This window comes from Anser anser (genome assembly GCF_964211835.1).
Source record: "Anser anser genome assembly, chromosome: 20".
NCBI classification, from domain to species: domain Eukaryota; kingdom Metazoa; phylum Chordata; class Aves; order Anseriformes; family Anatidae; genus Anser; species Anser anser.
This window is the reverse complement of record NC_139741.1, coordinates 5,406,139-5,428,464: the sequence shown is the minus strand read 5'-3', so window position 1 is coordinate 5,428,464 and position 22,326 is coordinate 5,406,139. Positions and strand designations below refer to the sequence as shown.

The window sequence follows — 22,326 nt, the reverse complement described above, 5'->3', positions numbered from 1 at the left end:
CATTTTAATTGTTTTACTTATGTAACTATGCAAACCACTGAAGAGTTTTTACACGTGCATTGTTTAGTTTGCGATCACAGAAGCTGAATCTAGTTACATAAATTTGCACAAAATTTGAGTTAAAATACGGAGGGAAGACAAAAATATTTAAATGTTTTTAATGTACTAAAATAAATATGTAATGTCAAATAAAATAGACAAGAACCCCCATTTCTAGGATCAATAATTTATTTAGTTTTTGTTTTGTTTATTTATTTTTTACATTTTGCAATTTGTTACAGGAGAAGAAACACTTGCTAATGAAGGTGACATGTTTTTAACCATTTTTCCGAGGTAATGGAAAAAGTTAAGCATATTCCCTAGTCTGCACATTTATGCCTAAGCTGCCAATGTTAAATAATTATAAGCAAGTGTACTCCTTATTCAGTCCTTGTGTAGTTTTAGTTCTCTCCTCCTACAGGAAGACTGAATTGTAGCATCTAATTTTCTCACCCTGAATTCTCAATCTTTGTTCTCCCTGCTTATCTATCTGCAAACAAGTCAAACAGACTAGTTACTGAAGCCAAAGCCACAGAAGTGGAATTGGTGCCAAGGTTCCTTTTTCTCCTGGCAACCTACTCAGTTTCTTACTGTCCCAAAAGGAAACAAAAGACTCCCAGTTTTCTGAAAACCAGATTCTCTGCATGACAGTGCATTGCATTGCCACTAAACTGGCCACAGTGGATGTTCTTATAGGAAACAGATCAGGTAACTAACAAGATACAAAGAATTATAAATGAACTTGGTAAAAATGTTTCTAACATTTTCCCAATGGTATATTAACTAGAATCCTACTCTCCTTCCACAAAAAATATATTTTTTTATAAATACACTTTAATACAGACAATTCTGATTCTATGCAAAAAAGTCAATGTCACATTCAAACAGGGTTTCTCAGTGTAGCATTAAGGTACAAGCAGACATCACAGTAGGCATTAACACAGTGATTCTAGGGAGGCAGTTAACTATGTCTTGTGAACAGACACAAACACACAATTTCACCCGCTTACTCAGACTGTCCTGTGATTTAGAAAATAATTGAGCTGCACTTGAGGCCTGGAGTATCACACTCTTCAAATATTTTTCCGTGTTTAAAAAATGATATGAACTGTCAGTGAGATTTAATATCTGATTGGTATTGAAACATTTGTATAAACAGTGCTTTTGTATAAACAGAGCTTGTGCTAGGCTTATTTAAAAGAACTGCTAACAAAAGCTACCAGCTATTTCAAAACCCAAAAGAAAAAATGTTTACACTTATCATGGCCTTAAAGCTCGTGGGTTCAATCAGCTGAAATTAACATTTTTCCTGTCCTTGTCCCTCTCCCTCATTTTTTTCCAAAAGATATCTTTCACCACTAGATTGAATGCATGTAAACCTGTCTCATTAACATTTGTACAATGCATACAGTTCTAGTTGCTCTTTCATTTTTTGGTAAACACATCGTTTTCAAAACTTAAGAGACTTTCTACAGAAATAGAAATAAAGGAGACTTTAAGAAAAAGAGAAATCTCTCTGAGTCAGGGAGAGTGGATTAGTCAGTTATTTCATAAATGTCACCAATACAAAGGATATATTCACAGTAACAATTCTGGCTTTTGTCACTGTAATGAGAACAAAACTTCAAAAATTTAAACCATACTTATACTTGGTGTCTTAATCTTGAAAATAAATTGTTCTATTTCTGCCCCTAAAGTTTGTGAATTGTAAGACCATTCAGCGTGGCAGTTAACCACAAATATTTTACTGTTACTTTTCTTTACAAAACCTGAAATGTAAAGGATTTAAGACTGAGAAAGTGAAAGAATGTGTTGAGTTATAATTTCCTTGTTTAAAAAAATAAATAAAAATTACTATTAGTACCTACTTCTTTTTCCAAGATTAATTCATTATGTAAAGTACACATACAATCAACGTCTTATGATAGAAAACAACTAGTTATTACTAGCAGATAATCTTGGTTAGCATTTTGATGTTTTCTTTTGCTTTCAGAAAGCCAGATCCCAATTTTCCATACTGGTTCATTGGAACAGACCTATAGTGCTAATTAAAATATTTTTAAAAATGAGAACAGAGAAAAAAATACAAAAAATATTTTTTTCAAAGACAATATTTAGTGATTGTGTAGGTGAGCTTCCAAAGTAAACCCAATAATGATTAATATTAAAATAAAAAATAGTAACTAGCCAGGAAGATTAATACATTCTTCTCTGAACCATGCTGTTAAGATTTTGTTGAGATTTGACTTTGAACTGGTTTTTAATAAGAATCAGCTGCCAATTTAAGGCGAAAAACATGGTTTCATTTTACAATTTGTCTGAGAGCAACCAGCTCGCTTTCAGATGAATGAAAATTGAAATTGTTCAGTGCCTTACAATGCATGGTCTTTAACATTAAATTTTGCACATAGATTTAATGCAAAACAAGGACAGACGCAGCATTAGAACAGCATCTGTACTGCAAAAGTTTTCAAAGAAACATTATTGTAGCGTTATTTATGTGCAAAAATGTAATGTCCTGAGTTGACACTATATGTTACACTGCTGCATAAATAGGTAGAAAAGGAATGGAACCTCTCCCCTGGACAGTGATTCCCTCATGTTTGTAAATATTTTGAATGTAGATGACCTTGAAAAAAATGCAAACATGTTTCCAAGTGAAACTAAGCGATAACATTGATATCTGTTGCAGTGAGAAGCAAAAAACACCTTCATTACACTTCCCACAGAAAGTTTTCTTATTTGCCTTGGCTTAAGAATAGAAACTTTTTTGTAGGAAATTGTGGGGACTCCTAAAAAAAAAAAAAGGAAAAAAAAAAGTAAAATTCCTCAACCTGAAAAGTTAAAGCAGATTGAAATTAATTTTACTGGAAATGCCTAGCTTTTTCCTGTTTTAAAGTATTCCTAATAATAGAAGACAGTAAATTCACTTCGTAAAATATCTCCTATATGATTCACACTAAATTTTCTATTAGCCTGAAATTACAACTCATGGAATCTGTATTATCAGAACAGAATTCAGGATGGAGATCAGTAGCGGATAGTTCGCCCACTTTCTGTTTAACCTCAAACCTACTGTAAAACACAGAATGTGAGAAAGTCCATTCAACAACATCGTGTACTGCTGGGAACAAGGTAAATTTCTTTAGGGTCTTTTTTCATAGGGGCATGTTTTAGTTGATTTCAGTAACATTTTTATCAAATTACCTTTGTATTTGAATTCTAAAGTCTTTAAAGGAGGTAGCACAAAAAAATGAGCAGAACATGACTATTCCAGTGCAGCAAACAATGATTTGCTACAATATTCATATACAGAGAGGATACTGAGTATGATAACCCAAGACTGACAAGAGTCTACACCAAAGTACAACAACTGCTCTCGCAGAAATATACTGACATGATATAGCTGTTGGAAATGTAAGACTGGTAATTCTGGCCAAGCACCATTGCTAAAAGTCTCTTAAAAGCCTTACGCACAGAAGTGATTGTTACGAACAGCAGGTAAGAGTTTAAAGATAAAAACAAACAAAAAAAAAACCTGTATAGGAGGTGCCACTCAGAAACACTCAATCTGTCTTCAAGTCAGTACATACGCTCATTCAAGAGTTGGAACAAAATTAATCAATATTCAGATTTGCAAAGCATCATTGAATATAAAGGCAGTTTAATAGCCTTAATGGAAAAAAAAGGTGGGTAGGACCTAGACTTTTGAAACTATTTTCACCTTTTGTAATTATTGTGCTATAAAACTTGGTGATCAGTAGCTCATAGCCTAATACAAATAATAAGGAAATTCTTTGCAATCCTCAAACTGGTAAGTCAGCTGTAGGGTAAATTTTATGGTTTTATACATTAGAGACAAAAAATAGCAATAAATACAAGTCTCATTGTGATAATAATTACTGCAAGATACCGTGTAAAATCAGTGAACTCGACATACTTTCGATCTTAAAAAAAAAAAAAAAAACTTGTACTGTAATCTAAACTCACTGTATTTCTTAAGAAAATTGAATCCTCCTTCAGAATTAAAGAAAGCCAAAACAGATACAAATGCTAACACATTTGATAGTGATCACAACTCCAATAATAGTACAAAATCTCCCCGTTCTTAGACAGATGGCTACATTTGAAACCATTTGTAGTTCTCCTGTTTGACTTGGACTGTGACTAGAAAGATGTTAATCACAACTGGAAATGCTATTTTATAAAAATTATTACAGTCACACATATCTGAGGCTAACATACAACATTCCACTTAAACTCACAGAAATAGACATGGAGACATCAAGTATTTATAGAAATATCTACAATCTGCAACTGCCTTTTTTTTTTTTCCATTTTAGGTATCACTGAACTCATCTTTAGAGTAAGGGTTTCATGACAACAGGCTACTTAGGCAAAAATAAAGGATGGAAGCTTTTTACCCCACACAGCCCTCTCAGGTTTTGTTTTGCATGCACTAGTTTACTCTTTTGATGTTCCTACTTCACTGCACTAATATCTTTCTAAGAAGTACAGCCTGAGAAACTTGTGCAAGATTGTTCTTAGACTTCTTATGGAGTCTGAAGATAGAGCTTTTGCTATATTTTTGCTGTAGCTTTAAGGCTACATTGTTAGACTTACTGTTTCGCTTGTATTAATATCCAATGCAAAACATTTTTAACAAAGGGAAAAACACCCTTATAACATTCTTCAGACACAAATGAAAAATTGGATAGTCCACACCTTCTGACTGCCCTGGACAAATAAAAGTGTTGCTCTAGCAAGCATTGCTGAAGCCCTTGTTTTAGTATGAGCAGAGATGAAAGAAAACAGGCATGTATAACATATAGCATGAAGAGGATGAATGTTAGCTATGTAAAAGTGTTAAAGCACAACTAAAATCCTTCATTTTTTTCAGATTATTCTAGATTCACTTTGCAAAAAATGAAATTAATGGAGAATGCTTATGAGGGTTTGTATACACTCAACATTATTTTGCTTTCATCTGAAATGCAAACGGACAGTACCTGATTAAAAACAGCTGTCATTGAAATACTGGTCTTCACTGCAAGTTTCATTATTTCCAAGATTAAAAAAAAAAAAAAAAAAAACAGAAGGAACAAAACAAAAGGATGAGATGCTTATTTAGAGAAATAATCTAAGGACGAAACTTGATTTTGTAAGGTTTTCGACTGGATGTACAAGTTACATTGACCATGCTTTTGAAACATTCACAAAGAGAAAGAAATAAACAAAACTCTGCATTTGCATCCATCCACTCACGTGGTTTCCCAGATTGCATTCTTTGAGAAAGCAATCACGTCCTAAAAATGCTTGAGGGCAAGAACACAAATCCACACAATTAGGGCAAAATCTCCCAGGTCCCACAAGGCCATTTTCAAAGCAGACACCTAAAGAACTTAGGGAAGTGGTATCCAAAGATCATTTAGCATTGTAGAACTGCTTAGGGTTCTGAAGAATTGGGCCTGCTTCAAAGATCGAAAGAGATTAGACTGGCAAATTTAGTCATGAAACTCCTACTGTGGCAGAGTCCTTGGTTTGTGGATTCTTGTCCAGTTGACGTTGTAGGCAACTGAACTGAAGGTGTTGGTGTCCCTGACGACTTCAAAAGGAAAGCGAAGGCCAGCAAAGGTTGGCTGCCCATCCTGCGCTCAAGGTCCTCCACTGTACGAATAATCCGCCTTGTTGTGCATCACCAGCTTGTTATCTACGAAGTAGAAACTGTCCGACTGTGTCTCATATGGATGAAGGATCATCTCTCGAACTGCAGGGAAAAAGAAAATTAATTGTGTTACACTGAGGCAAATAGTCTGCACTGGGTTTCTTGGAGACTGCGGCTCAGTTATGTTTAATAGCATTACTCAGATAGCAGCAAACACTCAAGTAAAAAATAAATAAATAAAAACAACAACAAAAAAAAACCTAACCAAACCCTTTGTTTAAGGTTCTAAGGAACTCAAACACAATCCAAACATGTTAAGGCACCATACAAAGTATAAGTGTTCTACCTATCCTCAAAACAGTTCAAAAGAAATTTCTTGTGGTGAGACAGCAGTATACCACTGCATTTTCCACAGACTGTAAGATGAGTACTGACATACATTATCGGGGTTATAAAGAATATAAGGTCACTCAGATTTAGCATTCATGCCTGTTTGTCTTGGGAGAGAGGAGAGAAAATAAAAGTTATGTTCATACTAAATATAAAACTTCTCAATCAATGTAGCACATCAAATATTAAAATAGAACACAACACTTAAGTTACCTGTTTACTGGACATCTTTTTAGTCCTAGTTTTTCGGTTATTTTTTATACAAATACAATTATCCCAGAAACTGAAGCTTCCCTTCTATGAAGGGGAGAAAAAAAATAGATTTAAAAATTAAGAAAATATATATATAAGAAAATCTTTGTCTGGGGGGTACTTGGAAGTATTCTGCCATAGCCACATTTTATAGACTGTAAGAAAGTGCTTCTTCAAAACACCTGAGATTAACCTCACAGTAATTGAAAAGAGCTTACTGAGATCCTCGGAGAGCTGTGGGAATTCATAGATGTGTTCACAAGTATTTTTACTGCTGGGAATGCAGAACCCAAATTCAAAATCAAAACTCTTAAGCAACTGATCCCGGAAGTAGTGCCTCTCAATCATGCGAAAGTTATTGATGGGTTTGTCCCCTACTGTGAATTCCACCCTGAAAAAGAAGGATAAGAGTGAAATGAGCTTTCTTTCTTAAGCGAGAGTTTCAACCATTCCTGAAATATAGAATAGAGCTCTTTTAAGAAAAGCCCAAACTAAAAAGCACTGGTACTAATCAAAGGATCTTTTCCTCCTTTTCTTAAAAAGTTCACAATGACAAAACACAGAGTATAAGCCATGATTTTTAATGCTATCTTAATTCTTTTTACTAAGAAATAAATAAAAAGAAAGGAAACAAGAAAATTTTACAATCCTAAAATCATCCTCAGTGAAGAAGAGATCCCTCTGAATATACTGGGTACTTCACTAGATCACTCACTAGAAGTTCCTTATTGCATTGCATTCAAGTTACGTTGCTATTAAGTTATTTTAATTCTTCTGATAGGCATTAAAAAAAAAACAAAACAGATATACTGATAAACGGTCTTTCATCCTTTTCTGCTTTTTAAATAGTAAAAGGGAAGAAGTTTCAATCAGCTCCAAATTCAAGTTTATCTTACTAGGAAGCATGACCCCTGAGAGAAAGGTAGTATTAATTATATATGATACACTAATTATGACTAAACCAGGAATACATTGTTAGCAGTTTAGCACAAATCAAAAGTTGTGTATTTACCATTTTAACAGAATAGCGGTCAAAAAGGTGCTAAATGGTACGAAATTTTATTTTTTCTTCCGAGACAAAATCTAAACGGTGTACTTCTTTAAAATTAGGAGGAAGTGGTTATGTGCAACTTTGCTATAAACACTCTGTCAGCAAATTGTAATTCTTTTTTTATCATAACCAAATTCTGAATTTTAACTTAGCTCGTGGAAATACTTTTTTTTAAGCAAAGCTATGGTACATCAACTCTTGTGAAATACACATTTGCTGCTGATGGGATCTATCAAACTGCAATCCAATGTGATTTTAAATACCTGAAAAAGTAGGTTCGTACTGGAAATTGTAACTGATGCTCAATTATAGTATTATGGACTTAATGCCATAATAGCAATGGGCATAAAGCTCTTAACTAGATCTAATTTAAACTTAAGTGAATGTAAAGAAAAACAAAGATAACAAAAGAACCTGCCGTATAATGGCCCATATCCTCCTAAAATCTCCAGTAAAGACAAAGAACCCCCCCCACTACTACTTTGGGGGGCCAGAAAAGGAAATACAACCAAAACTTGCATCTCCCCATGCACACTATACAACTACAGATAAATTACTCCTAACTTTTACTAAAGAAATGATACAGCCTTTCACCTGTATTACAGGAGCGATAACTTTGGCCCGGTGCCTTACAGAAAGATCCTTTAGGTGTCACATTTTGGTGTGGTTTATCGGTGGATGCATGCGTACTACTAGACATGTCAAAAATTATTCTGGTGCAAATGAGTTGGAACATCTAGATAGTCTGTCCATCATATTGCCTCTTTTAGCATTAATCTCCTCAACCCCGTGCCTATTCCTGAGGTATATAAACCAGCTGAAGGAATGGAGAAAGCAAAGCACACATTAAATATGTTTGGAGACCATAATAACAAAAGATCCCTATTAACTCAGCTTCCTGACAGGATCAACAAGCAACGGCCACTTTTTATAAGATTCCAGTTGTTCTCTGTACTAGAAAAAGTAGGACAGGAGTAATTACTTACGTGGCTCCCACTTGCCGAAGTCTAAGAAAAGCTGGGGTAAACTGATAGCGTACAAACCGGCCTGCATTTGGGTCAATGTCCTTCTTGTCATTGTGTTCACGTTCTGGAAAAGCGCAAAGCAAAGCTCCATCACTGTCGTCTGAGAAACAGAAATCCAGTGAAAATACCACATTAACTTTCCTCTCCTCCACACCGAGAACCTCTCCGTGTCTATTTGGAGCCTGCGTGATACGATGAAGCACAGTGAAAAACCTGGGGGACATTCTGCATCAGAGGCGCCTTTCCCAGGCTCTCCTGCTCACTGACGGGGTTTGCAAATTTATGGCTATATTCACGCAGAGCACAACACACAGACTGCGCTGGGAGAACATTCTTTCTAATATTACCACTGTGAAAAATAGGCGGTATATTCCTCGTTAGGTGATTTATTCCTCAATAAGCACTGATCTCAGCTCCAGTGGCAGTTTTGCTCTCCTTATGTACCCCAGACCGCACCATTTCCTTTGGTTCGGCAGTGCCAGAAATCAATTCTTCTGGACAAAACATACCTAAAGCTCCTTTCTGGCAGAACACTGAATCAACAAAGAGCTATTTTTACAGGGTCTGCACAAGCAGTAAATGGTTGTTTATTTTAACTAAGAAAACATGCATTATGAGCAAAAAGGTTCACAGATCAAAGCTTCAGGGTTCCTCACCAAACTAAAGGACTATGTCCTATGCATTAGAGGTTCTAATTCTTATTTTCCTTGTTGTTAATAATAGCCACTTAAGTGATCTCATTACACTCAATTCTTTAACGGATTTATTATCCAAGTTCATAAAATAACAGTCACAATGAGATTCACACAAGCATTTCAGAGCCAGTATGGTATGGGGGGGGCAACTTTGTAAAGAATAAACTTTAAATTGTTATCAAGACAATTTCCTTAAAGGTATTTCCTTTAAAAAAATAACTAATTAATTAAAAAAAAAAAGAGAGAAGAAGAAGATAAGCAACAAACAAACCAAACTCTTATCTTAACTTAAGTTCCTCTTGGGTTTCACTCACTGACATTGAAAGGGAGGTGAAACTCTGGTTTTTGAAAGAGTATATAAATTGGGAGCTTTAAAACTTAGCTGCTCACTGTCTCTTCTAGTGAAATAATTATAGGACACTTAATGAAGCTAGCACGTAATAGATCCAAAGCAAAAGTAGACTGTTTTAGCCATAGCATGTGGTTACGCAGGGAGATTCCTTGCCATAGGTCACTGTAGATGCTAAATTGGTTCAAGAAATTGCTACACAGATTCAAAAAAATAAAAATAAAAAAACTGAAGGCTATTAAATATGATGACTTCATCTCCTCCAAAGGAACTCCTGCGATCATACATTAATATAGGCCAGGAAACTATTCTGAGAATGCTGGACAATGTGCTTACCATCTTCCTATCCTCTCTAAGCCGTCCACTGCTGGTTACTCAGAGGGAGTGTTTGCAAGACACCCCTTTGGTTCAATACACATCTTCTGCAGGGACTTACTTACTGCTCCTACCTCTGACTCAGGATTGCAGTGTGACTCTGAACAAGCCATTTCACCTTAGCATACCTGGTTTGATATCTCTAAGCTACAGAAAACTTCCTCTCACATGCAGGGAAATGAGGAGGGTATAAAACAATGTGTGGTCACGAAAAGAACAGTTGCATTGGTGTTTTGCTTTATCGCTGGTAACAGCAACACTTTGATGCTTACAAGTAACACCTAACAAATTAACAGAGGCGAGAGCAGGAGGCAAATTTTCAGTTTGTCTAATTTTCAGTTTGCACATCTGACATAAAGTTTGTCCCTTTTGGAAATACCATTTTCAAGACTCCTGACCGAAAGCCATTAGGCTAACAGCTAAGCTATGTACAGGAGGACTCTAGCTGACGAACAGCCAGCAAACTAACACGTGCTGACCTCCTCCTTCTTTGCTTCTATTTACAATATCCATCTGTCCTTTCTCACCACAGATGGCAATCACAAGAATACAGTAGCAATGACTTCTGTTCACTATTAGTACAAAGGAATACCTGAATAGGATTTCTGCTGCAAGCTGGGACTCAAACCCTCTTGTAGGTTAAAGCGTCTCCTATTTTTGGGACACACATTGAGTAAAGGGCATGGCAAAAGGAAGCAGGCATGAGCATTTGTTTGTGTTCATGAAAACAGTATTTGGTGTGTGCACTCACCTGATGCTGCTGGTTTGGTGATTTCAAACAACACTGTGCCAGATTCCATGTCCCGGATTTTGAACCTGGTGAAGTCTATCTTGTAAACATTTTCCTCTGGAGTGCACAAATAATCTGCAGAGGAAAGCAAATTAAAGTGAAGGCTTGATGTCTACAAAGACAGTCCCAGTACTGAATGCTCACACCGCCCTGCTTGGACAGAACGGGAAAAAGGCCTCTCTGCCCCATTGCTGAAAGGTCATCGCTTTTTTCCAACTTTGTGCCAGCATCCCCTGGTTCCATTTCTCCTCAGGGTATTGAGAATAGTCAGCACCTCCACCAAATCCTTGCCTTCTCAGTGTAAGAGGCTTTGCCTCTTTTAAAAGCTGCCCTCTGGCAAAATGCAAGCGCTAAGCAGCTTTGTGGGCACTAAGCCGACTGCACTTAGCTGGAACAGGAATTGTCCTCCTGCCTTGTGCCATCTCTGCTATCTCCAGCCCTCTGCAGACAAAGCACAGCCTCTTCTCTCCACCCATGCTTGTCCCATGCGAGGACTTTTTCCTCAGCACTGGAAATGGCGTTGAAGCCTTTCCCAGTACTAGGAACTGGTCTGGGACCAGCCCCTTTCCCTGCTTCCACCAGTGTCGGTGTCTTTGGTAGAAAGTCATCGTTCCAAGCATCAGCCCTGCCGTGCCTTGAAGCAGCCTTCTGGCCTGGATATCAGTCTCCCCTCCATGGAAAGAGTGCTGGTGCCTCCTGGTTGCTTTTCACATTGCTGATAAGCACAGATTGAAAGCAGCTCCAATAATTTGTCCTGGCAAATCTAAACAAATGTGCGTATAAAAGCCAAGAGGGCTGTTGAATGACAATGCATCTGCATGTTCTAGAAGACTTGCTTTAGAAGTTTTAAGGCAGAGGTAATACTTTAACATTCTAATTCTAAGATACTAATTCCAGTTGTTAGTCTGAGTTAATGACTTACTTCTGTTTGCTTTTCCTATTTCTAAATATATTCATCCACCTGGGGCTTACTCATTCAATATACAAACCCAAGTCACACTGTAGAGATCACACCTGTCTATTACAACTCCTACGTCAGCACAAGCGCAACGAATCAGGTACCTACATTATGGCTTGGGGTTATGGTTCACATCCTATAGATAAGGAGCAAATAAAAGCTTGCTCTGCTGCAGCGAAAGAACATCCCAAATGCCACACGCTGCAGCTACCAGACAACAAGCTCTCATGCTGGAATCTGTAATTAAAGAAATCAGGCCCCTCTGCAGTGAAAGACAAAGGCAGCCACAGTCAGCATTACGAAAGATTGCTCCTAGCCGCGGCTCAACGTGAATTGCACATCTAGCACCTTTACCTTCCTGGAAGCCTTTTATTCTTTGCAAATCTTCTTAACTTGGAGGACTGTCTGAGCACTCACTGGGACGATGAACACAAGTATTAAACCTACTCTCCGGACGATTTTACTACTCTCCACCATCACCACCAGATGGTGAATGCTCAAAGGAAATGGGCTTTAAGACAGAACTGTGCTTGAAGCATCTCTGGCATTTGGCAGGGAGGATTCCCTTTTCCTGTCAACATGGCACAAATTAAATCTAACACCGGTACCTGTGCTAGCAGGGAGAATAAGATAAAAGCTCAATCTTTTCACTGCCACAAGAAAACAAACGCCTACTCTTAGATGAAATAGCCTACAAAGTGCATAACGTTGTCTTTTCTGTCCTTCTTTTAACTCTACCCAGGGCGAGGGGCCAGAAATGTATATCAACCCCTTGCCCTAAGCCCTAAAGTTGAGCGGTCCTCATGCAGATGTCATGCGGTTACACGGTAATTTTAGGATCTAAGACAACAGCGAGCCCAAATTCTTAGCCCATCCTACACCTTCCCACCTCCAAGCAGCTGCCCAAGCGGGCCCAGCTCCCTGCAGCCCCGACTTCACCTCCCACGGCCCACGGCCACGCTCGGCCAGCTGCTCTCCACCAAGGCAAGGGGCTGTAGGACATGGGCCCGCGGTCGCCTGGGAGCCCGGGACACCTTCCCTAGAGCACGAAGGCAAGCCTGAAGCTGCGCTTGTCTGCAAGTTAATTATTAAGTGTTTTCCTTCTGCAGGATTCCTTCCCATCCAGCACCATGGCAACAGCTTTATCCCCCTCCTTGGCAGCAGTGTTGCTACAGCAACTGGCCCCGACTCATCCGCAGGAGAGGAGAGCGAAGCCGAGCCCCCGGAAGAGGAATAAACCCCAAGCAGAATCCCCATCGGGCTCCTGCTCCTGACGTTGGCACCCCTGCGCTATTTTTTTCCCCCCAACTCTTTTTGCACGGAAAGTATTTGAAACCCTTTATTTATTTTAATCATCATGCCAGTATCTAACCGGGTGATGTTTGGGAGGATTAGCTACCATAGAGGGAAAGCACTGCAATCCAGTGCTTTTTTTTTTTTTTTAAATAAAATAAAAAAAAGTGTATATTCCTCTTAGTCTGTATTTAAAAAAAAATCTGTAGCCATGTTCTTCCCAAACATAGTAGAAGCCCGTGGCACACTGGTAGGTCTTATCGGGAGGGTTGTGCTTGGAATTGGCAGAAACTTCTGCTTAGCTGAGCACTGTCAGATTTGCTAATCTCATCTCACACACACTTATTTTTAAATTACTGCAGGGCCCAGTTGCCCACACTTCCATGACGCACTTAAATGCATCATCTGCTTTCATTATCCTAAGTCCCAGTAAGCACAATTTGGGGAATGAAGGCAGCATCCACGTCTGCTTCAGTGAGACATAAGGCTGCTCAAACCTCCATTAAATGAAGTGGATCATTACAAGAAAGGTAGTTTTGGTCGCTCAGGACAGAATATTTTCTTGTTTCTTCTGCTTCCCCCAAAGCAGGCTGTGTCGTTTCCCCGTCAGGAACCAAATAATCACGGTGTCTCCCTGCACAAGCCCTCAGCACTCAGCTGATGCACCACTGATGGAAAGCACCCTCTGAACAGGGAATGAAGGAATGGACGCATCAGCATCATCTTAGAAAACCCAGCAGATTGTCTTTTGTTCTGAGGCATACCCATAGTAAATAGTGCAAAAACAAATCACAAAAGAGGAGCATTTCCTACTCCTTCCTAAAGCACAGAGAATTGCTATATCCCAGACCTCCAAATCCAAAATCCTCCTGGAAGAAGCTCACCAACTTGTGCTCAAAGCACAGAGCAAACTCTTGCAAATTGGCCAAGCCTAGTATACCAGCATTTACTTCTCACTCATCACTATTCCTGCTCATGTCTCTTTGGCTTTTTTTTCCCCATAATCTCTGTATCATGCCCCAAAATCTGCAAGTCCCTACTCTTACAGACATTTTCTATCTTAAGACCTACCATGGTTTTGAAGAGGCTGGAAGCACAACTAGCAACACTGCGGCAGTCTCAGGAAGCAGCAGAGGTGGTGGCCTTCCTGAGCCAGACACAATGGATTTCTGTATGAATTCTCCTATTCCGTTTGTATAAAATAAGTGCTTTAAAAAAACAACCAAACAAACAAAAATCTGTAGCATGGCATTCATCAAGAGATCTCTAATTTTGTTATGAGACTCCGTGGATGCTCGTTCCCTGTTTACAGTTCTGAGGTGGTACCTCCACTGTCCTAACCCAGCGAAGAGCCAGTTCTGACCCGGGAAACCTTCCTCCCCTCCCAAGAACAACTAAGATTGCAAAAGAAAACCAACAACACAGCCTAGACAATAGCAGCAGGTACTGCCTGTTCTTTTGCGAGCGGTGGTACAGTGTGAACCCTCATTCTTATTTCCAGACGTACATTTTAACAAGCCGATGTTACAAAAGAACACAAAGGTAAGAAATCATACAATGCCTAATCCCCAGAAGAGGAAAGCTAATGAAGGCACTTTCTCCTCCTGCCCTCTCCCTGTTACTTCAGTTATCCCGTGGAAGAGATTAGGTGTTTAATCCTCATCAGAGAAAGCTAAAAGTCAGTGCTAAAACTTCAGGTGTCCTTTGCAACCACCTCACCCAGGCACATTTTCTGAAGAGGAGAAGATCACGGGAGTGAGAGGGTTAGCACTGCTTGTCATGCTCCTTTCAAGATCTCTTCTCCTTCTCTGCAACCAGGGGAAAGCACGTGTCCTCTCCAACAGACATCAGAGATATTTCTGTGCTGCTCATCAGAGCATCCAAGCTCAGATTGGGCAGCTCCTATTTTAAGCTTTAATCGCCCAGAGAGGTGAGCGGAGTGTAGCAGGGGTAAGGAAGAACTCAAACTCTGGTAGTGAAGAATGCAAATCAGGAAGATGTCGTACAAGAAATAGATGCAATGGCAGCGACTTGTAATAGGAACACCTCTCCCCAGAGCAGGCAATAACAAGAATTGAGGGGATGAGAAGGCTCCTGTTGCCACGCAGGCCTGTTTCTTAACATGCATTAGGCAACAAGGTCAGAAGCTATTTTGAAGACTGCTCCCAAGATGTAAGCCAGGTATAAAGCAAAGACAACTGCAGATGAGTTGCTAGGAGCTGGAGATTAGGAGATTATCAGATTGGAGAGCCTCAGGAGGAAGCGAGCAAAAATAGCACAAACCCAGTCAAGACGCAGAGCGTTGACGCAGGACTCAGTACGAGACCTCAAGGGGAAGGCAGGGCAAGTTTCAGCCAGTACTGATATGTCTGCTCAGACAACCAGAGTTCAATTAACAAAAACACTAAACCATCTCCCCTGCCCTTTGCCTCAGCATTTCAAGTCCTGTAAAGAGGACGGCAGACAAGCAAGCCGAGATCCTGAAGCAGCGCGTGGCACCGGAGCACGGCAGAGCTCCCCACGACCGCCTGGCCACGGAGCTCATCACCCCGCTGCACATTTAGCACTGAGATCGGACCCTTTGCTCCCCAGGGGAGCTGCCTCCAGCACCCTGCTGCTCTGGGGAAGCTGCTGAGAGGACAGGCCACGAGGGGAGAGCGATCTCCCCACTCCGTTTCTAAAGTCACGGCTTTTGGACGAGCAAAGGCCGGGGGTAATCGGGGAGGGAGGCACCTGAAGCCCTCCTGCCTAGCTCAGTAATTAGCCTGCTGTGAATGCCCCGGAGAAAGAAGCTCTTGTACTAGGAGGATTCCCACAGGAGCTTTTCTGCAGTGACACATTTGTGCATTAAGCATGGAGTGCATCCAAGCGGGGTCTGAGCCGGGGAGTTTGTGACGGTCCTCGTTACCCATAAGGTGCACCCACACGGCAGCGTGCCTTCCCAAACTACACACCGAGTCCTGCAGCACTGCTCGATAGGCCTCCCAGGCTCTGCTTTTTTATGGCAGCCTGCTTTTTTCCCCTTTTATTTGTTGCTAGAGCTCTCCAAACCTCACCCTCTCACAATTAATTTGACCACAGCTCTCCAGGCCTTGTTAAGGAAGGTAGGAGCTGCCCTTTTCCTCATCCCTAAGGCCTCCAGACACTGCTTCTTGCCCCCTCGTTTATGCTGACCACACACAAAGTCTGAAACAATGCAGAGAACATCAACAAGCGGAGAACATTAACAGAATCAGCTCGCGTTGGTCCTACACAGGGCTAAGCCAAAGCAACCAGGCCCTGCACAGAGCCCCAGGCTGACTCCCCCAGCCCACACCACAGCTTTCCCTTTATCTGTTTATTTAGTTATCTTTGCCATTTCCACCAGGGATGGCCCCAACCAGCAACACTGGCAGAAGGAGAAACCCACTCGGCTGCCAGCTCGGCACCCTGCGCTACACACATGCCATGTGTGCTCCCCTTGGAAATGTAGCAGGCCATATTGTAGCGCGAGACTGCTAACAGAACCCTTCATCTACACAACACTTTAGGATGTGAGTTGTCACAAAGCCTTGAAAAGGTTCTCGACGTATGTTGTGTTGCCTGGGAAAGAAGCCACGGTGACAGCAGCTCGACATAGCCCTGGGATGCCGCTCTGCTATGAGAAATCAGCGTATCAAAACACTTTTACACATCGCAGCCCCGGACAAGTCAGAACGGTGATTCATGAACCTCCTCACAAACACCCCCAGCTAATCACAGCTCCTCGTACAACAAATTTCCTCAATTAATCGGGGAAGGAAAGGAAAGTCATAGTCCAGGACCGGCTTTGAAGGTTGATTTTCACACATCAGCTTCCTGTTAACGCTACAGCAAATCGGGTAGGAAAGTCGCCCACCAAGGGTCTGCCCTGCCCATTCAGGCAGCCCTCTGCCAAGTTGGCCTTTAGCTAAAGCTGCTGAGAGAAGTCTCAGAGAAATCCTAAATGACAGCTCAAGGAAGAGATTAGTTTCAGAAATGATTAAGTGTGTGTTCCTTTTACTTAGGTTTTGTTTTGTAATTGTTTCCGAGTATGTAATCAATTATTTAACCCTTCGGTTTTCTAAAATAAAATAAGCCTTAGAGTAAAGCTTAAAATATAAAGCTTATAAGATCAGCTTTATATTATTAGAGGCAAACTGTACGGGTGCCTGAGACTATTATACACAGGGCAACCTCTTGCCTTTTGTTACGTATCTGACAGCTGGTGCTATCACATGCTGGCAAAAGGGGCTGCTATTGCAAAGGCAGTAATATCATCTTCCTGCTGACCACCAACGGCTCCAACCCCAAAGACAGAGAAAGAAATTAAAGCTCTGCTGGAATTAGCTTTGCCCTGCAGCTAATGTGGGAGTAGCACGGCGTGACCCAGCAAAGCTGCAAGATTCAGCATGGTCAAAGACACCAGGGACATGGGACACCAAGGACAAGGGACACCAGGGACAAGGGACGCCAGGGACAAGGGACGCCAGGCCCCAGCTTCTCAGCTGGCCCCACAAAGCAGAACGTGGCATTCGCAGACACCGACATCCCAACAACTGCAAGCGGGCTCCTCTGACCCTCTGGCTGCTGCGGTAATTAATCGCAATTTGAAGTGAGCTCTGCCCTGCTCCTTTTGCTAATCCCAAGTTAATCACGTCACAAGGTTTTCCTCTTTGCAAGCACAGTTGTATGAGCAAGTAACAAATCCTGCTAATTGCAAAGGAAATGGTTTGTTTGCCCGACACCTAATCTAGCTGGAGTGGCACCAGATCCAGTCCAACCAAAAGACCCAGATAGTCTGCGGCAGCACCCCAGATCCGTCAGGCTTTCTAGTGCCCAGAAGTGATCTGGAACTGCTGGAGAGTTTAACATTGAAAGGACACAGCATATGCAGGACAGTTTGCACAACTCCCCCTTTAAGCTTATTAGGAACACATTAAGAGCAGAGCCCAGCTGGCTTTTCTGGCTAGTTACAGAAGGGGTTTCTCTGGTTTAGCAGCGAGTGCACTTTGCCGCAGAGCCACATCCTGCTTCTCCTGCGTCCCAGCCCAAGACATTTAACATTTAGTCACTCGTCAGCTGCACCTATCAGAAAGGGAAAGCCCAGCTGTGCTTCCTGGTGCAGAAGCAAGGACTTTCCCCCCACCCAAATACCAGAGCACGGCTAGCAGCCTGCCTGCACCCTGCCTGGCGAGCATGTGGCAACCACAAGCAGCAAATTGGGTTCAGAGACCCCACTCTTCTGGGACGGAGGGGCAAGCAGATCTCCCCAGCATACCAGAAAGGAGCGTATCGAGGAGCTCCACAGCAGGCAGAGCAAGCACAGGACAGCAAACCCTGCCTCCAAAAGAGCTCCTGCAGGATCAGCGTGCCCCAAATGCACAGGGCTGGAAGGGGCCTCCTGGAGCAAGCACAGTGCCCTGCTACCACCGCCAGCCACCCTGTGTGGTCCCTCTCCTAACTGGATCACACCCCCACCCCATCTGGAACTTCGAGGGATGCCCAGGGTACCAGGACGTCACTGTTGCAATTCTCATCCCACCACCAACTTCTGCTTCAACTTCAAACTGGCCGGGGCACCGTGACTTTGGGCGTCAGAACTAGGACTGCTGAAATGCAGGTGACCGTGGCCACGAGTCTGGATTACTTGGTGGCGCAAGCACTGAGGTTTTCAAATGAAAGGAATTAATTAAGAAGAGGGCTGAAGAAAAAAAAATAAAAAAAGAAAAGAAAAGAACAAGAAAGAGAAAGAGAAATTTTAACCATGTACCTCTCCATTCACCATTCTCTGATGGTCCCCTTAATGCACCTCAAAGCCTTTCACTGCCATTAATACCCTTTAAAAGACGTACATGACCAAGGTCAGGATACCAGATACTCCTTACAAGCTTCACTTATTCTCCACATATTAAAACTCAGAGAGGAGAGACTAGTTGCTGGTCTTTCTCCTGGTCTGAGGAGCATTCCCCATATCCCCCAGTTCATATCCTCCTTTCAAATTCAAGCCAGGCACAAGGCACACCCTAAATATTGTCCTAACCCCAGGCACTGAGGCTGCATACGCTGAGCTGCAAGCAGAAAGAATGAGGAAGGAGTTGAATCTGGGTTTATGGCAGTGCTTAAGCCAAAAGTTGAAGAGGAAGAGAGGGAGGTGAGAATGAGGAGCTAGAAGGAGGCTCTCAGGAAGTAAAATCATTTCAGCATCCCCTGCTACACGATCCTTCTCCGCCTCCAGTGCTGGACACTCAGCGAGGACAGACACACACCCCAGACAGGTCCAGCACGCATCTTTGGTGTGGGTACATCCTGTCCTGTATGGTTTCTGTGAGGGGCTAACCCATGGCAAATGGGGAGAAAAGTTTGCCTGTCAGAGGCAGGCAAGGATAAAAATATACAGGGACCTGGCAGGGGGATTTCAAGAGGCCTTAACTGTACACTAAAGTGTGAACTTGGCCACAGCCCCGCACACGTGTACTTTGGGATCGCAGAAATGCACCAAAAACGTCGTTTCTGCCCCAACTTCACAAGGGACAGGCTGGGGTAGCCATGAACTTCTCTCCCACAGCCTGGTCCTTCCTCCTCCCTGCAGCACCCTCTGCTTGGAGCACAAGCCTGGGATGGGTTCACGTTGCCAAAAATTCCAGTCTCTTTTTACGAGCTTGCTGTGACCCGTGGAAACGAGTAAAGGCCACAGAATGCCCCAAATAAGCGTTACGTGTTAAGGACTATAAAAAGTTGTTGTGCCTTTGCTCGCTGCGTTAAAGCCACCAGGTGGGAAACACCTTGAGGAGGGGTGCTGCAAAGTATCGACAGGCAATGAGATCCACTCGACATGGATGTGTTGTACACCTGCATCCCTAAATGTGCACTGAGGACTTCAGGTACGGAGAGCATCTGACAGCTGCCACGTGCCCAGCAGGACAGGCAAGCACTCCCCTGGGAAGGCATTAGCCAGGGCTCGTTGTGGTGCCTGGTCCTTGTATTTCAGGACCCATCTGCACCCCCTGCGTTACCCTCACACCAGCAAGCCTCCTAACAGGAGGGCAGCGAGGCATTTCCACGCGTTTCCTCTGTCCTTCCTGTGCTCCTGAGGCTGGAAGAGGCAGGAAACCAGCCCCGCGCCGGCCACGCTGGCCACGGTGACGCCACGTGAGGTCTGCACGCCCTGGGAGCCAGGGCAAGGTTTGGACGTGTGTCTGCAGCCCCTCCAGACAACACCACCGAACGCAGGGGCACGCAGGCTACCGTAAAGCAGGCACACGAAGCACTTAACGCAGCCGTCGCTGGCTTCACCATCCAACCGCTGCTCCTCCGAGAACGCTGGCAGCACGCTTCAGTGCCTCCTGCACGGCTCCCTCTGCTACAGGCAGCAGGATTTCTGGGCCCGAATCACGCCGCTGCAGCCCACCAGAGCATCTCAGCTGGACCCAAGGACCCCCCCAGATCAGCAGCCCCTCTTCCCAGGAGCCTCCCTGAGCCCTTCCCCGGGGACAGCGCTGAGCCCCCGCAGGGCTTTCCTCCCACCCTTCCTGCCGCTCACCCCGCCGTGCTGCTCACCACGCAGGCCCGCGGGGCTGCCTGCATGCACGACCACATCCTTTCTCTCCAGGGCTTGTCACGCAGCGCAGCACTAGCCTGCGACACGAACCCTGCTCCGACGCCACATCACAGAGGGCTCCAAGGCAAAAGGGAGCACGGCCGGCCACCCAGGTCACCCCCAACTCCCCTCTCCTCTTCCTCTTTTGCTCAGCACGCTGCCCGCAGGGAGACAACCCAGAGAGGCAAGCCAGGAGATGCAATAGGGCCTGGGGGGCAGTAGGACAGTCTGGCAGAGCTACGGCCGGGCTGGCCTGAAGCGCAAGCCTTCTCCCGACCCGCGGTGCTGCAATCCCAGCAGATCCAACGCGAGCGACCACCTGGTCCCAGCCGAGCTGTGCAGCCAAGCACAACAAACCCTCCACCTGCAGGCTCCCCCAGGATGCTCTGAGGACCAGCGGCGCTACACCAGAGAAGGGGAAACCACTGGGGAAGGCTGCAGGATGGGTCTGCGGCAAAGGAGCCCCCATCCTCGCTGGATCCGCGGCCCCCACACCACTGCAGGGGGCACGGGCTGGGGGTTCAGCTTGGCCCAGCCCCGCACGAAGGGGGTACAGCAGCAGGAGGGGGATGACGGGGAGCATCTCAGCCCTGACCTCCCAGCCCCAACAGTGGGGGGCTGCTCCCTAAGCTGAACATCCCTGAGGGGCAGGAGGGCTGCAGGGGGGCTGCTCCCCAACATGAGTATCCCTGTGGGGCAGGGGGGAGATGCAGGGGGGCTGCATCCCCAGCCTGAGCATCCCTGCGGGGTAGGAAGCTTGCAGGGGGGCTGCTCCCCGATCCAAGCATCCCTACGGGGCAGTGGGGCTGCGGGGGGGGCTGCTCCCCGACCTGAGCATCCCTGGGGGGCAGGGGAGCTGCTCCCCAACATGAGCATCCCTACAGGGCGGGGGGGCTGCTCCCTGACCTGAGCATCCCTGGAGGGTAGGGGGCTTCAGGGGGGGCTGCTCCCCAATACGAGCATCCCTACGGGGCAGGGGGCTGCAGGGGGGCTGCTCCCTGACCTGAGCACCCCTGGTGGGCAACGGGGGGGGGGGGGGGGGGGCATCCCCAGCCCCGCCGGTGCCGCATCCCCCACCCCCTGCAGCACCGCACCCCAACTCCCCATCCCCTTCTCCCCCCTTTATTAGGGCCACCGCCTCCCCGCGCACCCCGGTTTCCCCCCCCATCCCCCCAATCCCCCCCAATCCCCCCGGTGCCCCCCCCCCCCCGTACCGCTGGTGACCCGCTGCAGCCCCAGCACGTCGTCGGGCCCGATGAGCGCCTTGCGGCCCAGCTCCTCCTCGGTGCGCGCCGCCGCCGCCGCCGCCGCCGCCCCGGCCCCGGCCCCGGTCCCGGCCCCGCCGCTCTTCTTCACCTTCATGGCCCCGCTCCGCCGCTGTGAGCGGCCCCGGCCCCGCTGCGCTGCCGCCGCCGGCCCCGCCGCACCGGGAGGGGCAGCGCCGCCCCGCCCGCCCCCCCGGCCCGCCCCCGGCCCGGCTCCGCCCGGAGCCCCCCCCCCCGGGGAAAGGGAACCCCCCCCCCCCCCCGGGATAGCCCCCAGAGCATCGGGAGGGAAGCGCCCGTGGGAGACCAAAGGGGGGTTTTGGGGACCCCCCCTGAGGACCCCCTGGGGAGGAGTTGGGCCCCACGGGGGTGTAAGTGCCCCGGGGGGGCTGGGGCTCAGTGCCCTCCAAGACAAGAGGGACCCCAGCAAGTAAGGGCTGCCCCCCTCCCAGCTGAACCCCGTAACGGGCACCAGGAGGGGCTTTGGGCTGAATAGCCCATAGGACAGGACCCCAGAGGTCTTTTAGGATAAATACCCTCTAAGACAGGACCCCAGAGGTGCTTTGGGCTAAATACCCTATA

General features: G+C 44.8%; 1 protein-coding gene across 2 annotated transcripts; it reads right to left on the bottom strand.

Moving 5' to 3' along the window:
* On the bottom strand, positions 1-21,847 carry UNC119 (unc-119 lipid binding chaperone; the record flags this gene model as incomplete). 2 transcript variants are annotated; one of them, XM_083806759.1, is made up of 5 exons in its annotated part: positions 1-5,806; positions 6,565-6,737; positions 8,384-8,522; positions 10,593-10,706; positions 21,694-21,841. In XM_083806759.1, the coding sequence occupies 5 exons, from the start codon at positions 21,839-21,841 to the stop codon at positions 5,694-5,696; spliced, it is 687 nt and encodes a 228-aa protein (XP_083662885.1). In that variant the 3' UTR covers positions 1-5,693. The 2 variants fall into 2 exon arrangements, with proteins under 2 accessions (XP_083662885.1, XP_083662886.1); XM_083806760.1 differs by having other exon boundaries at positions 211-5,806; positions 8,384-8,486; positions 21,694-21,847.
* Positions 21,848-22,326: the final 479 nt, after the last annotated feature.